The sequence below is a fragment of the Phyllobates terribilis genome, unplaced genomic scaffold (assembly GCF_046119375.1).
Source record: "Phyllobates terribilis strain yellow unplaced genomic scaffold, ASM4611937v1 Scaffold_2__4_contigs__length_985480577, whole genome shotgun sequence".
In the NCBI taxonomy this organism is placed as follows: Eukaryota; Metazoa; Chordata; class Amphibia; order Anura; family Dendrobatidae; genus Phyllobates; species Phyllobates terribilis.
This window is the reverse complement of record NW_027362762.1, coordinates 941,830,715-941,852,533: the sequence shown is the minus strand read 5'-3', so window position 1 is coordinate 941,852,533 and position 21,819 is coordinate 941,830,715. Positions and strand designations below refer to the sequence as shown.

The following is a 21,819-nucleotide window of genomic DNA, read 5'->3' as shown; positions in this document are numbered from 1 at the left end:
GTTTTTATTAGATTGTTGAATGTATTGTTACATGCACATTTATTATGCATTCACATTTTTATGTTTTTGTTTTTCTCAAGGTGATGTGATGAATTTGCCGCCGTACCTTAGAATGGACTTTTTATTAAATCGTGGTGCTTCAGGAAATAGCAGAGACTTAGGGCAGGCTTGCTTGGAACCGCAGAAAAGCCGAACCTTGAAGCGACCCACAGTTTTGGAACCAATACCCATGGAAAACCCTTCAGCACGTGAAGTACAGTCGTGGCAGCCCAGTGCGGGGGCGGCGGCAGCTGCACCGGTGCCTCCACGAGAGGCCACAGAGCTTGGACAGGCAGCTAAAATAAGCAGTTCACAAGAATCACTGCTGGACTCCCGGGGGCACTTGAAAGGAAATAACCCTTACACAAAATCTTACACCTTGGTATAACAACAAGAAAAAAGCTTGTAAATACTAACAGATACAACAAAATGCAAATCAAAGCTACCTTTTTCTACTGAATTCCAACATTTATAATTTAAAGAAAAGAGAAAAAAAAAGATTGCCAAAACATTGAAATGATACAAAAACTGTGCAAAGACTCTCTTGTTTCTTTCTTTTTTTTTTTTTAATTTTCCTTTTGGATCACCTTAGGAAAAAAAAAACCCATTCATCTCCTCTTCTCGGATGTCAAACCCTTGAAAGAATTTGGGTTCTTTTTTTTTTTTTTTTTTTTTTTTTAAGTTCCATTTGTACCAAATTTTTTTGTACAATCTGGTGCATGAGAACATTTTTACTTGAACGTCCCTTAATTATACAAACTAACAAGAATCCAGATTTCAGAGCTATGGAGGGGAATAAAATCATTAACGTCATGCAATCTTTAGTTTTTATTTTTATTATTTTTTTGGTTTCATGGAATTCTATCAAAGCAGATATATATATATATATATATTTTTTTTTTCATTTCAATTATCTTATTGACTCGTTAAATTCTTGTCTTTGAGAAATAAAGGGTCTTCTACCTTTTTTGCTGTGACGCCTGCTATAATTTGCCGGCTCAAGATGAATCTTTTTGGAAATTTCTTTCATGCCAATAGGTAGAATATGCACTATACAAGGCTTTAAAATAAGTTTCATTTTCCTAACTCACCTCACTTGTAGAATCCTGTTTTTTTGAGAAAGCAATTTTGAAATATTACCTCCTTTTTTTTTTTTATTATTATTATTATTATTTATCAGGTAAAAATTTCCAGCATCGTCTTTATGTAAAATCAGGCATGTGATGAAGGGCTATCATCCAAAGCATAAGGGCTCTGATCCACATACTGTACATTCCCAACATGTAGCCAATGACTGCAGAGTTACACTGTTGTTTAATGGAAATTCAGCTACTGTACGGACACACATGGGTGTAAAATTCCCAATAATAAACAAAGAATTTTTTTTTTACCATTAAACAAACTGTTCAATTTATGCTATAATGTAAAAAATAAATAAATTAAAGGGGTATTTCCATCTCCACTATCCTATCCCAGTATGTAGTAGTTGTAATAATAATAATATTAGCAGTTACCTTCAATTACAAATGTAGTATAGTTCTTCTGATAAGCTATGTTGCTTACCCCATGTACAGGGCTTAGATATCCATGGTTATGACCAATAACAACTAACTGTCACTATATGAGTGGTTGTAACCATGGATACCTAAACTAATACAATGCCCTGAACATGGGGGTAAGTGACATAGCTAATTAGAAGAACTATACTACATTTGTAATTGAAGGTATTTTCTAATATTGTTATTATTATGCCAACTATATATTAGGATAGGATCTTGGAGATGGGAATACCCCTTTAATGAACACTTTGATAAATTAAGTGTCAAATTCTACTAATTGGGCATCAAATTTATCAACTCGAAACGCATCAGTAATTTTTGCATTTTAATAGTCACCATAGAGAAATTTTTGCTTTCGATTTGCTCTGCTGGACTGAAAAACCTTTTACCATCATCTCATTGGACATCCATTTAGACTTGACACGTACTCACCTAGAATTAATTAACAATTTTTGTTTTTACCTACATTTTTTTTTCGGAATGTTAGAGAAAGATAATTTGATTGGATAAGTAACTTAAAAACCATTAAATAATTAAATAGAAAAAAAATCTTTGCTATTTCTTAGTCAAATTTACTTGATTAAGAAGTAGCAAATATTTATTTCATTAATTGTTTATTTTTTTTTTATCCTATAAACTTATCAAATCTTACATTACTTAACTGACTTGTTTTTGATCCATGGTAGTTGTTTAGACTATCCTTCCAGATTACTTAAAGGATTCTCCGGTGGGTTTAGGTTTTGATGTAATAATGCTCCAGCGCAAGAGAAGCCCTAATAATAATAATAATAATAATAATTTTTATTTCTATTGTACCAACATACTCTGCAGCACTTTACAGTTTTGGAGCAAATCTATTTCTTATAGGAAAAGTTAGAAATTACCTGCCATAATTAAAATAAAGCTCCATCAAATTGTCATTCAAATCCTTTCACTGTTGTGCGGCTGAATTTCCATTGATTGAATTGAGTCATAAAATATTGCCTTGAAAAAAAAAACGTCGCTTTCAGATTTTCACACAAGAAAAATTTCTCTTGTCACTTGGGATAATTAGCAAATTTTTGTTATACCGTTTAACGGGAGCAGGTACCAAACAATGTGTCACTTCACAATTCAGGAGCCCTATTTCAGTTGGCCGCATTAGGCCGGGTTTACATCCTTTTTGGTAATTGTATCATTATCATGTCCCAGTTATGTTTTTTTGTGATGATTCTTCCCCCCCCCCCCGACTCCTTCAATGTGAAATTATAGAAAAAGGGGAAAACTCCCAAAATCAAATTTTTCTGGGGTTCTTGAATGATCATGTTATCAACTGGCCTCTCCATGTACAAACCTGGCATTGGTCTGATCATAAACGCACAAGTCCTAACTATATACCGTACTTGGTTGTTTTTTTTTTATTTATATTTTTAGGCTATTTTGAAAGCAATGAATGGCTGATTTTCAGTTTACAATTTCTCGTTTAATTACTGGAAAATGGAAAAAAAATGAAATCCGCACCCTACTTTTTTGTAAAATTAGATAATCCCCCAAAAAAAAAAACAGTTTTTTTTTTCTTTTTCTGAATTTATTTTACTTTATCTTATAAAAAATATCATTGCTTTCAAACATCAGTCCTTTAAGAGTAGAATTAAAAAAAAACAGGCCAATAAAATCTATCTTATACAGAACTGTTTTTATCTAATTCATTTTTTAAGTAATTAAAACATTTGAAGTCATCATTTCTTTTATTTTCTTACTAGTATATATATGTTTCAAGCTGAAGGATCATTTCGGTCTGGGACGTGTTTTGCAGATAAACATACATTTTTCAATATTTTTTGTAAAAAAAAAAAAAACCTTCCATACTTGTATACTTATATGGTGCAACACAAATTAGGTTGTTGGAAAAAAAATATATAGAGGAGATATTGACTATTTATTGCATATGGCGGTGCAATCTGAAACATCACTTATGGCGGCTGAGTTAATGACTGTGAACATTTTTGATCATATGGTATCAATGAGTGGATATATATTTTTGTAACAGAGTAGATGTCTTCTTTTTATATTTTGTCTGATAACGTACTTTGTGTTGAAATGCGGTTTATCTGTGGGATTGTACAGCGTCTGTAAACTTTCTGGATTGTCTCCATTTCAAAAACATAAAAAAAAAAAAAAAAAAATTGTCCATTATTTTTTTTAGGGGACGCATTTTTAATTTTTTTGAAAATAAAATTCGTAATATACGTTATGAGACCCATTCATCAAAGCAGTTTCGCCAGAATTGTGGTGTAAATTGCTTTGAAAAGTCACAAATTTTGTCACTTTTGGTCTTGATGAATCAGGGCCTATGTTTTCATAGCAGACAGATTTAATAACCCTTCTTCCCCCCCCCCCTTTTTTTTTTTTACATATCACATTTGGCTGCGTAGGTTACCACCAACTTGTCAAAGCCTTATAAAAAAAAAATGTATAAAATAATAGTAACATTTAAATAGTAATAAATCCCAATTTTACTAAATTACTAAAAAAAAAACATTCAACAAACACAAGTATTTTTTTTTTAAATTAAACTTTTATTTTCTAAAAATCAATCCTGATCAAAACTACATTCCCTGAACAATACCACACTATGGCGTATGTATACCATAAACAACATTAGAAGGAAAACCTATTGGCCGGATTCATCAAAGCTTTCACGTAAGTATTCAGGCCTAAAAAGCTTTGAAAGTTGCAAAATTTTGATGCAACTCAAAACTGCGCAAAAATTGCCAACTTTTGGCATTCTCGCGACATTTTTGTCCAGCTCTGACAAAGCGGGTGGGACGGTGGCGTGATGACGAGCTGTGCGGTGTTTTCATGAATTTTACTCCAGCAGGGACTGGAGTAGGATTTGTGGTGAGGCACACACGGAGGTCTGATGCTCCTGATCCCTTAAGTGGTGTGCGCCTCTTCATGAATCAGTAGCGTTTGACTCCAGCAACGCCGGTCTTCGTGATTTGGGTTATATTTGTAAACCAAAAATTTTGACAAGAATCTAAAAAAAAAAATTATTTCTCCTTCGAAGTCCCACTTAGACTTTAAATGTAACGCTTATTTGCATTTCACCAGTAGAGATGAGTGAATTTGACAAAATTTCATTTGCCGGATTCATTTGAATAAATTCGACATAAATCCAAATTCCCGTCCAATCCCGTCCAAATTCAACACCTATCGAACTGCTGGTAAAAGCTGATTATTATGCTCTGATGTTTCCAGATCATAATATACAGAGAGGTTAAAAAATATTATACTCACACCGCCCCTCACTTGTCCTGGCACCGCAGATCCCCGAGCAGTCTTCTTCAATTTTTGGTGCTAAAGTAGGTCTCACGCGGCGTTGTGATATCACGGAAGACCGGAGCTGGTGGGAGGAAGTGAGCCAGGAGAGGACTGGCCGGAAAGCTGTGGTGCCAAGACAAGGCGATGAATGAGATGAGCATAATATTTTTTTTAACCACTTCATCTCTATAAAACATCAAGCACAATGGCAGCCAGTAAATCAAATGGCAAGTGAACCAAATCGCAAGAAAAAATAAAAAAAAGAGATTTGTCAAATTCAAAATTTTTGCTAAATTTGCAGTCAGTGTTATTCATCTTGAATCGATTCGCTCATCTCGGCTCTACAACTTTCAACTTCTACTCAGAGGATCAAATTAGTAATTTGGATCTTTAAAAAAAAATGTGATCTATATAGGATGGACATGGTTCAAAGTAGGAACCAACAGGACTCTAGGGAACTTGTGGTAAACATCATTGGGCCGACACCTAAAATATTTATAGGAAAGACACGGATACCGGAACCAAATATAATTCTATTTAATTAAAGAGACAGTTTATTGATTTATGAGTTTATTTTTTACTTCTTTTTCTTACTGGTTTTTCTTTACTTTTTGTTTTTACAATCACTTAGGGGTTCCAATATTTTTTCACCTTTTTCCTCTAAGGAATTAATATGCTGTCCTATGTTTGCAGGATAAAATCTTTTTCACTTTGAGCTGTCAGAAACATGTGTAAAGTGAACCATACGCTAGAGAGTACAGATGGCCATTTCCTAGTCTGTGAAAGTTGTCTTTCTGGATGAAAATGCAGTCAGTTCTCTGTCTCGAACTGAGATCTGGGTCCATTTGGGCCAAATGTCTTTAATGGGGGTCCTAGTTTTAGGGGCAGAAGTAGCAGTCACGCCATTTGATGTCAATGACTTCAGCCAATCTTCCACTCTCCATCTTTCTTTGTTCATCTACGTCACCATGGCACAACATTTTCCCTTTCGGGCCACCTGGGTTCTCTAGTGTTTGGTGAACTTCTGATTGGGTTCGCATTATTACTTTTAAATGTATTTGTATGTTCAATTGTAACTGTAAATCTGATGGAAAATTTAAGGAGGGTTGGAGGTGATTTTTTGCAAAAATTAAATTAAGCCAATTTTTTTTCCCAAAAAATTCTAAGAATTGTCAATGATTGATGGTACAAATGTTCAACCCTCAAGGTCAAATTGGTGTAAAATGTTGTCATCCCTCATTATGTGGTTAGGTTATACTCAGTAAGGGTAAAGGTAATCACAGAGTGCCGCGACACAACCAGATCTCTCCCGTTATGTTTCCCTATTGTTTAAACCTCACTATGCACTATGCCTTTATATTTTATTACATGGCGGTAATGTATTAAGACATAAATATCAGCCATTTTCTTACATTCTTAGATTTCCTACTAATTTTCACTGTGTGATTGGGAAATAGGTATTAGATGGGGGAGAGGATGTATCAGTTGTGGAATTTTTAATAATATCGGATTTAAGTCTCAGTCTAATAATTCACTGATTCACTATAACTCGTGCCCATCTTTGCCTCAGTTTTCCAATTCTAATTAAGTTAATAATTAAAAGAGAAATTCTCACTTGCGAAAGGTGTGATGACTTTTTATTTGTGTGGTGAATGGCTTCCTTTGGGAAATAAAAAGATAAAATTAAATTTATCAGATCAAACCAATGTATGTACGCTAGATATAAGTTAGATAGATATGATATAGATATAAAGCGAGAGAGATATACAAATTAGATTGAGAGATAACACAGACAATAGATATAAAATGGATAGATAGATACACACACGTGGGCAAAATTGTTGGTACCCTTCTGTTAAAGTAAGAAAAACCCCTAGAAAATATTGCTAAGAATTTGACCATAGGGACATGTGAAACTAAAGCATCTATATATATAATCGTCTTATCCCGTCTGTCTATCTGTCTGTCTGTCCAGGAAATCCCGCGTCGCTCATTGGTCCGGCAGCGGCCAATCAGCGCCGCGGGATTTCTGAAAAAAGATGGCGGCCGTTAGCAGCTCATCTGCGGGACGGAGCTGAGCGGCGATGCAGCCGGGAGATGAGCGCCGCGAGGCGCTCATCTCCCGGCCAGTAGCAACGGAAGGACCGCCGGCGTCGCTGACCTCCATGCGGAAGAGAGGACCGGGGAGCGGCGATTCGATGATTGGTCGCGGTCTTCGGACCCGACCAATCACTGATCTTAGCGCAAAAGTTAAACACCGCTGTGCTGATTGGTCGCGGACGCTGCCTGCGACCAATCACCGATTTGGGCGCCACATTTAAATATCGGCCGCGACCGATCAGCACAGTGGTGTTTAAATGTGGAGCCAAGATCCATGATTGGTCGCGGCCGATATTTAAATTTGGCGCCCAAATCGGTGATTGGTCGCGGGCAGCGTCCACGACCAATCAGCACAGTAGTGTTTAACTTTTGCGGCAAGATCAGTGATTGGTCGCGGGCCAAGACGCCGACCAATCACCGATTTGTGCGGCACATTTAAATAGCGGCCGCGACCAATTGGATGTCAGCGCCGCTCCCCGGTCCTCCCTTCACACCCTTGCCGCATGGATGTCAGCGGCGCTGCCTGTGCGGATACTTCCGCTGCGAGAACCCGGGACATGAGCGGGCGCTCGCAGCAGAAGTATCCGGACCGGCAGCGCCGCTCCCCGGTCCTCCCTTCACATCCTAGCCGCTGATGTCCCCACAGTATCCGCATGGTGTTACAAAGGTCCGGACATTTGTGTTAAAAATCGCTGATTGGTCGCAGGCGCTGCCCGCGACCAATCACCGATTTGGGCGCCAAATTTAAATATCGGCCGCGACCAATCACCGATCTTGGCTCCACATTTAAACACCGCTGTACTGATTGGTCGCGGACGCTATTTAAATGTGGCGTCAAAATCGGTGATTGGTCGTGCCCAGCGTCGGCGACCAATCAGCACAGCGGTGTTTAAATGTGGAGCCAAGATCGGTGATTGGTCGCGGCCGATATTTCAATTTGGCGCCCAAATCGGTGATTGGTCGCGGGCAGCGTCAGCGACCAATCAGCGATTTTTAACACAAATGTCCGGACCTTTGTAACACCATGCTTATACTGTGGGGACATCAGCGGCTAGGGTGTGAAGGGAGGACCGGGGAGCGACGCTGCGGGTCGGGATACTTCTGCTGCGAGCAGTCGCTCATGTCCCGCCTTCTCGCAGCGGAAGTAGCCGCACAGGCAACGCCTCTCCCCGGTCCTCACTAATACGATCCCGCTCCTCACCAATACGATACGCTGATTGGTCGCGCTCTCCGCACGCGACCAATCAGTGATCTTGGCGCTAAAGTTAAACACCGCTCTGCTGATTGGTCGCGGCCGCTGCCCGCGACCAATCACCGATTTGGGCGCCACATTTAAATAGCGGCCGCAACCAATCACCAATTTTGACGCCACATTTAAACACTGCTGTGCTAATTGGTCGCGGACGCCAGCCGCGACCAATCAGCGAGCTTGGCGCCAAATTTAAACAACGCTCTGCTGATTGGTCGCGGACGCCAGACGCGTCCAATCTGCGAGATTGGCGCCAAAGTTAAACAACGCTCTGCTGCTTGGTCGCGGTGGCCGGCCGCGACCAATGAACGAGATGGGCGGCAAATTTAAACGCCGCTCTGCTGATTGGTTGCGGCCGGCTACCGCGACCAATCAGCGAGATTGGCGGCAAATTTAAACGCCGCTGTGCTGATTGGTCGCGGTGGCCGGCCGCAACCAATCAGCGAGATGGGGGGCAAATTTAAACGCCGCTCTGGTGATTGGTCGCGGCCGGCCACCGCGACCAATCAGCGAGATGGGCGGCAAATTTAAACGCCGCTCTGCTGATTGGTCGCGGTGGCCGGCCGCGACCAATCAGCGAGAAGGGCGGCAAATTTAAACGCCGCTCTGCTGATTGGTCGCGGTGGCAGGCCGCGACCAATCAGCGAGATGGCCGGCAAATTTAAACGTCGTTCTGCTCATTGGTCACGGTGGCCGGCCACGACCAATCAGCGATATAGGCTGCAAATTTAAACGCCGCTCTGCTGATTGGTCGCGGCCGCCGGCCGACCGCGACTAATCAGTGAGATTGGCGCCAAATGTAAACACCGCTGTGCTGATTGGTCGCGGCCGCCAGCGACCGCTACCAATCAGCGATTTTGGCGCCAAATTTAAACACCGCTCTGCTCATTGGTCCCGGCCGCCGGCCGGCCGAGACCAATCAGCGAGATTGCCGCCAAATTTAAACAACGCTCTGCTGATTGGTCGATTTTATCGCCAAATTTAAACAAGCTCTCCGGTCCTCACTAACACAGTTCGCTGATTGGTCGCGGCCGCCACCCGTGACCAATCACCGATCTTGCCGCCAAATTTAAACACCGTTTTGCTGATTGCGCCCGGTCGGCCGCATACATATTCTAGAATAGAATCAGGCCACCATCTAGTGTCCTATAATTAGCATCACAGGTGTCCACAAACATATAATCAGTCAGTCTTTCTATTTACAGGGTGAAAAGTAGTCACTGTGCTGTTTGTTATCATGATGTTTTCTATAAGAAAACTATAGACAAACATGATAAAGGCTATAAGACCATCTTCAAACAGCTCGATGTTCCTGTTGCTACAGGTGTACATATTATTCAGAAAGTTTAGGTATATGGGACGGTAGCCAACCTCCCTTGACGTAGCCGCAAGAGAAAAATTTATGACAAATTGAAGACATGGATAATAGGAACAGAACAACTTTCAAAGATATTAGGGGTGAACTCCAAGGTCAAGGTCCATCAGTGTCAGATTTCACCATATGACGCTGTCTTGGCCAAAGTGGACTTCATTGAAGATAAACAAGGAGGAAAGCACTGTTGAAAGCAAATCATAAAATAGTCTGGAACTTCCAAAATGTTTATTGACAAAGCTACTGGGAGAATGTCCCGTGGACAGATGAGACAAAGCTGGAGCTTTTTGGCATCACATCAATTCAGTGATCACAGATGTAAAAATGAAGCCTACAAAGACACCTGGAGGAGGCTCAGTTCTGTTTGGGGGCGGCTTTGCTGCATCTGGCACAGGGGATCTTGAATCTGTGCTGTCTACAATGAATCATCAAGGCTATCAAGTCATTCTGGAGCAAAATGTGCAGCCTAGTGTCAGAAAGCTCAGGTCTGAGTTGCAGGTCATGGGTCCTCCAGCAAGATAATGACCCAAAACAGCCAAAAATATCCAAGAATGGCTGAAAGAAAAGTGAAAGTGACTTCTATGAGCCTTGATCTAAATCCTATTGAGCATCTGTGGAATGAGCTGAAACATCCCGTCTGGAGAAGGTGGCTTTACACCTGTGACAGAACGAGCGGTCTGCTCACGAGGAGTGGCCAAAATATCTGAACGGGGGCAGAAGTCTCATTGACAGTCACCACAGAAATCACTGATTGCAGTGATTGCCTCAAAAGGTTGTGTAACAAAATATTAAGTTAAGGGCCATCATTTTCATTCGTTTTTTTTTATTTTTCTGTTGAACCAAAATTCAAAAGCAAAAAAAGAAGCAAAGTCTGATTCTCATTGTTGATGTTCACAAAATGTACATTGAAAATGATTTTTGTCCGTTTCAAGTTATTTCAGTGACCATTGTGGGGTTTTCTCACATTACCAGAAGGCACCGACCATTGTGGCCATATGTGTAGATAATAGATATGAGATAGATAATACATATCAGATGGATAGATAATAGTTAAAGAATATTGTAAATGTGATAGGAGGCAGAATAACTTCTCATTGAAGGACGCAGAGGAAATCTTGAAGTTTATTCTACGCTATAAGGTCAAAAGTAAGTGGCCATCCGTCTTTGTTCTGGTGTTAAAACTTTCCACCTAAGGACTCTACACGATTAACCTCTTAATGACTTGTGCCGTATATTTTTGTCACAGGTCATGTGCATGCAAGGGGCTCGAAACATGGCAGATGCCAGCTGTGTTATACAGTCGACATCTGCCACTTAATGGTACATGTTAGGTATTTCAATGAAGAAGAAAGTTAGCGGCACTCATCAATGTCCGGAAAAAGTTTTTCTTTATTTCAAATCTTCCTTAAAACCATCTCTGTGGCAGAGGGAGAGGGGGAGGACGGCAGGTGCAGCGGATTAAAGAACGCCTATTTTGCACGGGACCCTGCTGATGGCCTCCGTCACCGCCATCTTAGTACTTGTATAAAGCCAAGCCACACGTTTCAGGCAAGTGGGAGCCCATGATTTGTCCTGTGTACCGCTGTGCTTTAGTAGATACAAGTGATCAATCAATCACATGTTCTAGTCCCTCGGGGATAGTAACAAATACAATGAAAAGTAATAATAAAAAAAAACCACATTTTAAATAGTATATAAAAAAAGCTTTTTCGGGAAATACAATTTAGTGAATTTAATTAAAAAAAGGATTTATTCACCCCTCCCATTTCCCTATCCAAAAAAAGTAATTTTCAAAAACATAATTTAAATAATAAACATATTTGTTATAGCCATATTCATAAAAGTCAAGTCTAACAAAATACGAAACAATTTAACCCGAACAGTAAATGCCGCAAAAGAAATAAAATCGAAACACCAAGATTGCAGTTTTTTGACGCCATACCTAATCCAAAAAACGCAATATATAGTAATTAAAACGTTGCACGTACCCCATGGTGGTACCAAACAACCCCATCAATAGGAAATATGAAAAAAAGTTACAGGTGTCAGAAAGTGGTGACACAAACCAAATTTCTTTTTTATAAACTTCAGATTTTTTTTTTTGTTCTTCCTCTAAAACAATAATAAAAGAATATACAGGTTTGGTATGGCTGTAATTGTACTGACCTTGAGAATCAATTTGTGGGGTCATTTTTACAGCAGAATGAACGCCGTAAAAACAAAACCCCAAAAAAAACAATGGTGGAATTGCATTTTTTTTTCACCATTTCATCCTACTATAATTTTTTTCCTTTTTTTAGTACATTACATGTTAAAATCCATAGTGAAATTTATTTAAAAACTACAGCTCGTCCCTCAAAAAAAGTCCTCAAATGACTATGTGGATGGAAAAATAAAAAGTTATAGCTTTGGGAAGGAAAAGAGAAAATACGAAAGGAAAAAAGGAAAATGGCCGAGTCCTGAAGGGGTTAAAGAAGTGGAAAAAGTTATCAGAGGTGTAGAAGGGACACTGAGATCAGTCCAGTGCATTTGTTTCTTTACTTAAGGGACTAGTGGGGGTCTCAGCAGAGCAGTTACATGGTGGAATCGCTACCTATAAAATGATTCAAAATGAGCATCAAAAGGGTTTTTACACCATTAAAGCATTTACTGAAGGTCCCTAGACACCCAAAATGTGAGGGGCACAATATTCTCCTGGAAGAAAGGGATCAGAAACTTACTGTAGGTCAGGCTACAGATCAAAGACAGAAGTGATTACCCCACAATATATGACACATTACAGAAGCACAGTCAAAAGAATCATCTTTCATAAAATCCCATAAAGTGCACAAAAAATAGTATCTAAATAATTCCGCCATACAGTGCACAGAATAATGTCACCGCAGTGTCAGAGCAGCAGGTGTAGAGCATCTAACAATAATTCCGGACAGTGCCCTATTAGAAGGGTTTTCCTGGAAAAACAAAAATGTGGCTAATGACAGTAAATTCTGTGAAATAAAAAGCAAACAAGCCTGGTGAATACTTCTCAGCATTTGTCATGTGCCGTCAACACACCTAACCACTGCAGCCAATCACTGGCCTCAACGGTGATACTGAGATGGAAGACACAAGACAGATGGTGCCGTCCACCATGTCGTGGTCACAGTATGGTGGTGGTAGTTAAGTCTTTGGTCACAGTATGGTGGTATTAGTTAAGTCTTTGGTCACAGTCTGATTGTATTAGTTAAGTACTTTATGCTAGTATTATTTCAGTACTATATGGTGATATTATGTGAGCACTATGTGGAGGTATTAGAATATCATATGGTGATGTTTGAGTACTGTATAGTGGTATTGGTGTATTGTATGGTTGTATTATTTGAATACTGTCTGGTGGTATTATTTGGACACTGTTTGGTAAATAATAATAATAATTGTATTTATATAGCGCCAACATATTCCGCAGCACTTTACAATTAAGACATGTACAGACAGTAAAAGCAATACTAAGTAATATACAGTTCACCAGTTACAGGAGGGGTGAGGGTCCTGCTGCTCACAAGCTTACAATCTATAAGGTAATAGGGGGAACACAATAGGTAGACCGGGCTTATCATAAACGGTCCAGCCATCATTATAATAAATAGGAGTTATGATATAAAGCTGCATGATCCGGCCATCAGCCAGGATCTCTCTAAGTGCAGTTACCAAGTGCTGTTGGGTGTATGGGGGATATGGAGACAGATGAATAAGAGAGACCAGGTTTTCAGTAAAATTTAGAAAGAGGGAACAGGTTAGAGTTATGCTGGTGAATTGAGGTGATAGGCCTCTCTAAAGAGATATATTTTTAAAGCACACTTGAAAACGTGGGGGTTAGGTGTTAGTCGGATCGTCCAGGGTAGTGCATTCCAGAAAACTGGCAGAGCACGAGAGAAGTCTTGGGGATGGAGGTGGGAGGTTCCGATTATAAAGGATGTTAGTCTTAGATCAGTTTCGAAGCGGAGACCACAGGTAGGGTGATAGACAGATGAGGGAGGAGATATAGGGCAGTGCAGAAGCGTGGAAGGTCTTGTGGGTGAGAGAGAAAAGTTTGTACTGTATTCTGCAGAAAATGGGCAACCAGTGTAATGACAGAGTGGAGGCATCCATCCCTGGCTGCTGTATTCAGGACGGATTGGAGGGGAGAAAGTTTGGTTAGAGGCAGACTGATCAGTAGAGAATTACAGTAGTCCAGACGAGAATAAAAAAGAGCGACCGTAAGAGTTTTTGCAGTTTCAAAGGTGAGAAAAGGTCAGATTCCGGAGATGCTTTTAAGGTACAGGTGACATGAGCAAGTAAGGGATTGAATATAGGGAATAAAGGAATGTTTTGTGTCAAATATAACCCGAAGACAGCAAGCGTGATGCTGGGGAGTTATGGTTGTACCACCCAAGATAATTGCAATATTGGGTATGAGTTGGTTACTACAAGGAGGAAACTTGAGAAGTTCGGTTTTGGAGTGATTCATTTTCAGATAGAGTGAAGACATGGTGTTAGAGACAGCGGACAGACAATCCCTGGTATTTTGTATTAGGGTAGGGGTGATGTCAAGCGAGGATGTGTATAATTGGATGTCGTCAGAATAGAGATGATAATGGAAACCAAATTTGCTGATGGTTTGTCCAATAGTTACAGAGTATAGAGAGTAGAGGAGGGGACCTAGGACTGAGCCCTGCGGACCCCGATAGTAAGGGGAAGATTAGGAGTGTAAAGCCGGCAAAAGATACAGTGAAAGAGCGGTCAGAGATAGGAGGAGAACCAGGAGAGAGCGGTGTCCTCGAGGCCAATAGTGTGGAGCATAGTGAGGAGGAGCTGGTGATCCACAGTGTCAAATGCTGCAGAGAGATCCAGGAGAATCAGCAGGGAGCAGTGACCATTAGATTTAGCTGTTAGTAAATCATTAGAGACTTTAGTGAGGACAGCTTCAGTAGAGTGTAAAGAGCGGAAACCGGATTGTAAAGGGTCGAAAAGAGAATGATCTGAGAGATAGCGGATTAGACTGGAGTGGACCAAGAGTTCCAGGAGTTTAGAGATGAAGGGAAGATTAGAGACCGGTCTGTAGTTAGCAGTGCAGTTCTGGTCGAGGGATACGTTTTTCAGTAAAGGGGTTATGATGGCATAATTGAATGAAGAGGGAAAGATACCGGAAGAAAGAGAGAGGTTAAATATTTTAGTTAGGTAGGTAGTGACCTCTGGGGAGAGGGACTGAAGGAGACGTGAGGGAATAGGGTCACTGGTGCAGGTTGTAGGGCAAGAAGAAGCAAGGAGCCTGATCACTTCTTCTTCTGTGACAGGCTTGAAGATGGAAAGTGAGCTTGAGGTGTGGCAGGGAAAGAGATCCTGGCTCTGAGGGGATTGTGCAAAAATGTCCTGACGGATATAGTGGATTTTGCCTAGTTAATAAGTGGCCAAATTGTCAGCACTGAGGTTCATGACCAGGGCCTGTACTTTAGGGCTCTGGAGGGAGTGGAAAGTTTCGAAGAATCATTTTCAATTGTTGGATAGTGAGGTGATGAGGGTGGTGAAGTAGACATGCTTGGTCAGATGGAGAGCAGAGTTATACGTTTTGAGCATGAATTTATAGTGGATGAAGTCTTCTGCCGATCGTGATTTTCTCCACTGACGGTCTGCGAACCTTGAGCAACACTGGAGAAAACGTGTTTGCAGCTTGTGCCCGGGTCGACGTTGTCTGTGTCAGGTCTGTCTGCGAGTAGCAGGAGCTGCTTCATATAGGGCATTGTGCATTGTATTGCTATTATTTCAGTGCTGTATATTGGTATTATTTCGGTATTGTATAATAGTATTATTTGGGTATTGTTTAGCGGTATTTCAGTATTGTATGATGGTATTATTTTAGTACTGTATACTAGTACTATTTGAGTACTGTATTGTATATTGATAGCATTTCTGTAGTGTATGGTGGTATTATTTGAGGACTGTATAGTGGTATTTGATTATTGTATCAGGGTCATACATATCTTTGGTGCAACCTGTGTGACCGCACAGGGGGACTAGAGATAAGGGGGTCCATTTCTACCTCCAAAGCAGCTGCAATTTTGCATTTTTGGAGCTTTTGGGCTGCAAAGGGCCTGTATATTGTCTTGCACAGGGGCCCTTTTCTGTCCGCCAGTGTATTGTATGGTGGTATTGTGGCGCACCTGAGGGTTCGGTCGCCACAGAGGTATTGCATCTCATCCAGAGATGAGGTATCTCACTCTCAGGTAAGGAAGGAGTATGGCTCAGGACCCTAACACCTGCATTCACTACACCACATTTCCGGGGGACAGGGCAAGATTGCTCCTACGGGAGAGCACAGTCCCTGATCCCTGGCTGGAGTGGGGAGGAACCACTTAGAGAGGGGGAACTATGTAGTGGATGGGTGGAGGACGTAGATCCTGGGAGCACTGGACTAGGAGGTATAAAAACAAGGAACCATTTTGGTTCAAGAGAGAGTGGTGGAGAGTGAGAAGAGACAGGGAGCAGAGGCTCTGCATGAGCTCTGCTCCACAGGCAGGCCTAGTCAGGAGGCCAGAGCCTGGAAGGAGAAGAGAGGACAGGGAGCAGGAAGGCTCCAGGAACCGAAGGGACCCTAGGGGTACAGGCCGTGCAGCAAGCCACCCGTAGACCAGCCGCTACTAGAAGAGTAGGGGGGTCAGGCCAGAGAAGGGGAACCGGGTCCCCCAACCAGCAGAGACTACAGGGCTCAACTGGGAACCAGAGGCTGCAGGACTTTAGGTACAGCAGGCCGTCCACACCAGCCACTAGGAAAGTAGCCACATAGGACCCAGGGGACGGAACATACGTCGCCCGCTAAGGCCCAAGGACACTGGACAGAGGTGCCGCTAAGTGTGAGGTACAAGGAAAGAGGCCAGAGAGGACACATAGAAGGGGGTCCTGATAAATACTCCGGAGTTACCTGAGGGTCGGCTGAACCCATCACTGCGTGAACACAGAACGCCGTGGGCCTTGCACTGGCGCCTGTAACTGGAACTGCTTTGACCGTGAGTAAAGGATCTGGGACTGCATCGTTTGGACTCTGTGATTATTCTTGCACCGCAACACCTTGCACCATCACCACCATCATCCATACACGCTGCCCTGAAGCTTCACTCTTCCTGTGGGGAGTTACATCACCTTGCTGCACACAACATCAGCTTCAGTGGACTGCTCCGCAGCGGCGGTTCCCAATAACCGCATTCCACAGGTGGCGTAGTCGGACTATACTGTATATAACAGACACCCATAAACTACCCTGGTTTGACCGCCCTGGGTCACGGACCGGGTCGCGGCCATGGTGACTACAACCCCAAGCGTTTACAAGGCCCGGCTCCGGGTACCCCCACGGCCCAGGGGGCGCGTCAGTATTATCTGAATACTGTATACAGGTATGGTTGGAATATGGTATGTTGGTATTTTAGTACCGTTTAGGGGTATTTGAGTGTTGTATGGTGGTATTATTTGATTACTATTTGGTGGTAGAATTTGAGTACTGTATGGTGTTATTTAAGTACTGTATAGTGGCATGATCAAGTATTGTATGGTGGTATTATTTCAGTATTGTATAATATTTTACAATATATATAATATATTATTTCAGTACTATATGGTGGTATTTCAGTATTTTATAGTTGTGACTCGCCCCCTGGGCCGTGGGGCACCCGGAACCGGGCTTTAGTGCGATGATGGGGGTAGTAGTGGCAACCCGATCCCGTGGCTCAGGGTGGTCAGACCAAATGCTGTGGCAGTCTATTTGTAGAGTTATGAATGTCTGACTACGCCACCCGTGGATTGCGGTCAGGGATGACCGCCGCTGCAAGGCAGACCGCTGAGGCTGGTGTTGGTGTGCAGCACAGGGATAGGATAACTCCCCACGGGAAGAGTGTAGCCTCAGGGCAGCGTATGTGGATGCTGGGGGTGATAGTGCAGGCCGCAATAATAAGAGTTCAGAGTCCAGGGTCTTTATTGTAGGTATTACTAATGACCCGACAGGAGTACCGGGTAGGAATAGGCCTGGGTGTCTGAGAGCATTCGGGCGAGCCCCACTGGTCAGGGTGAGTGTGAAGGCCTACCGTTCTCTCTCTGCCCTTGCTGACTATCCCCCTTTTCGTGGTGTAATAGCCCACGTCCCTGAGCTGGCCGTGTACTTTGCCTGTATGGCTTGCGACTCGGGCCTTAGGTACCTTTTGCTTCTCCATGCTGTACTGGTCCCTCTGTGTGGCGGAGCCTCCAGGCTTCTTAGGCCAAGGGACCTGAAATCCCTCGCGGGTTGGTTCTCTGCTGCTGGGCTTACAACCCTGACAGCCTCGGACCCCAATGTCCGGTAGTGTAGTTCTCTCAGCCAGGATCGGCTCTCGTCGCCTCTGTCCCTGGCTCGCAGCTTCTCCTCTGCCTCACGGACTCCTTGGCTACAGCTGAACTGTCCCTCCTTCTCTGGGACTAGTCTCAGTCCTGAGCTAGGTCGTCCAGTTCTCTCTAACCCTGCCCTCAGTTCCAACTTTTATAGGGGCAGCCAGCTCCCCCTACTGGCCTGGGACAGGAGGTGCTGTATGCTAATTGTCCCTGACCAGGGAACCTCCCTCCTGCTCTCAGACACAGCCTTTAATATTTGTGGCATCCAGGCCTGGGGTGACACATTCCCCCCTAGTAAAATGTAGTACTCCGGGACTAAACAGGAAACACAAATACAGGGTATAAACAATAACATATATACAAGTACATTTTGCCCTTAAGGTCACGGCGCTTCCGTGACCGGGTGTCCATATCACCCAACTAGGTGAAGATTTCCACAATGTGGGGACCTGTCCCTATAAACCCCAAGTTCCTGGCCTTGGGCGTGGCGGCAAGGCTGAGCTACAGTGCTGGCCAAAAGTATTGGCACCCCTGCAATTCTGTCAGATAATACTCAGTTTCTTCCTGAAAATGATTGCAATCACAAATTCTTTGGTATTATTCTCTTCATTTAATTTGTCTTCAATGAAAAAAACGCAAAAAGAATTGTCCTAAAGCCAAATTGGATATAATTCCACACCAAACCTAAAAAAGGGGCTGGACAAAAGTATTGGCACCCTTTGAAAAATCATGTGATGATTCTCTAATTCGTGTAATTAACAGCACCTGTAACTTACCTGTGGCACCTAACAGGTGTTGGCAATAACTAAATCACACTTGCAGCCAGTTAACATGGATTAAAGTTGACTCAACCTCTGTCCTGTGTCCTTGTGTGTACCACATTGAGCATGGAGAAAAGAAAGAAGACCAAAGAACTGTCTAAGGACTTGAGAAACCAAATTGTGAGGAAGCATGAGCAATCTCAAGGCTACAAGTCCATCTCCAAAGACCTGAATGTTCCTGTGTCTTCCGTGCGCAGTGTCATCAAGAAGTTTAAAGCCCATGGCACTGTGGCTAACCTCCCTAGATGTGGACGGAAAAGAAAAATTGAAGAGAGATTTCAACGCAAGATTGTGCGGATGGTGGATAAAGAACTTCGACTAGCATCCAAACAAGTTCAAGCTGCCCTGCAGTCCGAGGGTACAACAGTGTCAACCCGTACTATCCGTCGACGTCTGAATGAAAAGGGACTGTATGGTAGGATACCCAGGAAGACCCCACTCCTTACCCCGAGACATAAAAAAGCCAGGCTGGAGTTTGCCGAAACTTACCTGAGAAAGCCTAAAACGTTTTGGAAGAAAGTTCTCTGGTCAGATGAGACAAAAGTAGAGCTTTTTGGGAAAAAGCATCAACATAGAGTGTACAGGAAAAAAAAAGAGGCATTCAAAGAAAAGAACACGGTCCCTACAGTCAAACATGGCGGAGGTTCCCTGATGTTCTGGGGTTGCTTTGCTGCCTCTGGCACTGGACTGCTTGACCGTGTGCATGGCATTATGAAGTCTGAAGACTACCAACAAATTTTGCAGCATAATGTAGGGCCCAGTGTGAGAAAGCTGGGTCTCCCTCAGAGGTCATGGGTCTTCCAGCAGGACAATGACCCAAAACACACTTCCAAAAGCACTATAAAATAGTTTTAGAGAAAGCACTGGAGACTTCTAAGGTGGCCAGCAATGAGTCCAGACCTGAATCCCATAGAACACCTGTGGAGAGATCTCAAAATGGCAGTTTGGAGAAGGCACCCTTCAAATATCAGGGACCTGGAGCAGTTTGCCAAAGAAGAATGGTCTACAATTCCAGCAGAGCATTGTAAGAAACCCATTGATGGTTACCGAAAGCGGTTGTTCGCAGTTATTTTGGCTAAAGGTTGTGCAACCAAGTATTAGGCTGAGGGTGCCAATACTTTTGTCCGGCCCATTGTTGGAGTTTTGTGTGAAATGATCAATGATTTGATTTTTGCTTCATTCTCTTTTGTGTTTTTTCCTTGCAAGCAAATTAAATTAAGAGAATAATACCAAAGAATTTGTGATTGCAATCATTTTCAGGAAGAAACTGAGTATTATCTGACAGTATTGCAGGGGTGCCAATACTTTTGGCCAGCACTGTACCTACTTTGGACCACAAGAGGGCCACGCCGGACAGGTTTTTCTTCCGTGGTCGTCTTCGAAAGAGGGCACCAAGTGCAACTATCTACATGGTAGTTCCGGTTATTCACCGTCCATAACCTGTCAGTCCATTGTATCTAGGGAAACTGGAAAAACATTATTAATAACCAGGGTACAAGCATAAAACATTAAATATATACACTGTGCATTTAGATCTTCCAGCGAGCTGGTATTTGATCCCTAGTGCTCCAGGTTGACCTCCGTAACCCACTGTCTGGTGGTGGTCTAACCTGGCTTTCCCCACTAGTATTAAGGGTACAGCTACTAGCTGGGTTTACAGGCAGGGCAGGCAGCTGTCTGCGGGTCCTTTGGCTTACCGCAGGCATGGCAGGCTCACTGTCAGCAGAGGGTTGACTCTCCTGGGCTGCTGGCATAGGTTCTTCTGCCTCCGAGGCTGCTTGTTCTTCTTGTTCTTCCACAGGCTCCTGCTGGGTAGGTTGAAGGAAGTGTAGGACGGGTACCACTATGGCATCGTTTATCCGAGTCCAGGACCGGGGGAACTCTCCGAGAACGGTGCTGACCATTTCCTCCTTATCCACTGCGGGCACAAGGTTATCTTGATCTTCACTTGGACTCTGCAGTTGCTCTGGGCACCGTTTTAGGTGGTCTCTGGAGACAGTGCTAGTGGTTTCTCCTCCATCCTTGGTAATTACACATACCTTCGGGTTGTCGTGGTTGGACGGCAGTACTGTGTACGGGTCGCTCTCCCACTGGTCATCTAGCTTGTGAAGCCTTCTCTTCCGCTTCAGGACCTGCTCACCAGGTTCTAGGGGACCAGCAGGGGCGTGTTGGTTGAAGAGCCTCTCTTGTTTTTCTCTCGCTTGAGCTAGACTCCTCTCCACACTCTCCTGTACCTTCTTGTACTGTAGCCGCTGTTCCGTATCCCAGTCCGCATCTGGGGAGGTGTCCTCAGGTGTCAGGACTCCCATCTCCAGGTCCATAGGCAGCTTACCTGGTCTTGCTCGCATCAGGTAAGCCGGGGTGCAGTTGGTAGCATTCACCGGGATATGGTTGTACAAGTCTATCAGGTCTGGCAGCTTCTCCGGCCACAGGCTGCGTTCCTCCAGGGGCAACGTCTTGAGGAGATCAATGATGATATTATTCATTTTCTCACACAGCCCATTGGTTTGCAGGTGGTAAGGCGTTGTCCGATTCTTCCTACAGCCGTAGAGGTTGCAGAACTCCTGGAAGACTTCCGCCACAAACGCTGGACCTTGATCTGTCAAGACCTGTTCCGGATACCCATGTGGACGGCAGAAGTGTTGTTGGAAGGCTCTGGCCGCTGTTTGGGCTGTCAAGTCTTTAACCGGGACCACCACCAAGAACCGGGAGTAATGGTCCACAATCGTGAGGGCATAGATGTAGCCGGACCGGCTTGGAGCCAACTTCACATGGTCCAGAGCTACCAGCTCAAGAGGCTGCCTGGTGACGATGGGCCTCAAGGGTGTCTTCTGGCTGGTACGGTTGTTCCTTCTGAGGTGACATGGGCCGCAGTCCCTGCACCACTTCTCTATGGCCCCTCTCATACCGATCCAGTAGAACCGCTCTCTCAGTAGGAACTCCAGTTTCTTCCACCCAAAGTGTCCTGCTCTGTCATGGTAGGCCTCCAGGACCATTGCTGCATCCCGT

General features: G+C 43.2%; 1 protein-coding gene across 2 annotated transcripts in view; it reads left to right on the top strand.

Moving 5' to 3' along the window:
- Positions 1 to 6,463, top strand: part of DSCAM (DS cell adhesion molecule) — a 673,153-nt gene extending 666,690 nt beyond the window's left edge. For both annotated transcript variants that reach the window (XM_073668460.1, XM_073668459.1), the window contains exon 33: positions 81 to 6,463. In XM_073668460.1, coding sequence (XP_073524561.1) covers positions 81 to 427 — 347 coding nt within the window. In that variant the 3' untranslated portion in view covers positions 428 to 6,463. The remainder of the gene's footprint in view (positions 1 to 80) is intronic.
- Positions 6,464 to 21,819: the final 15,356 nt, after the last annotated feature.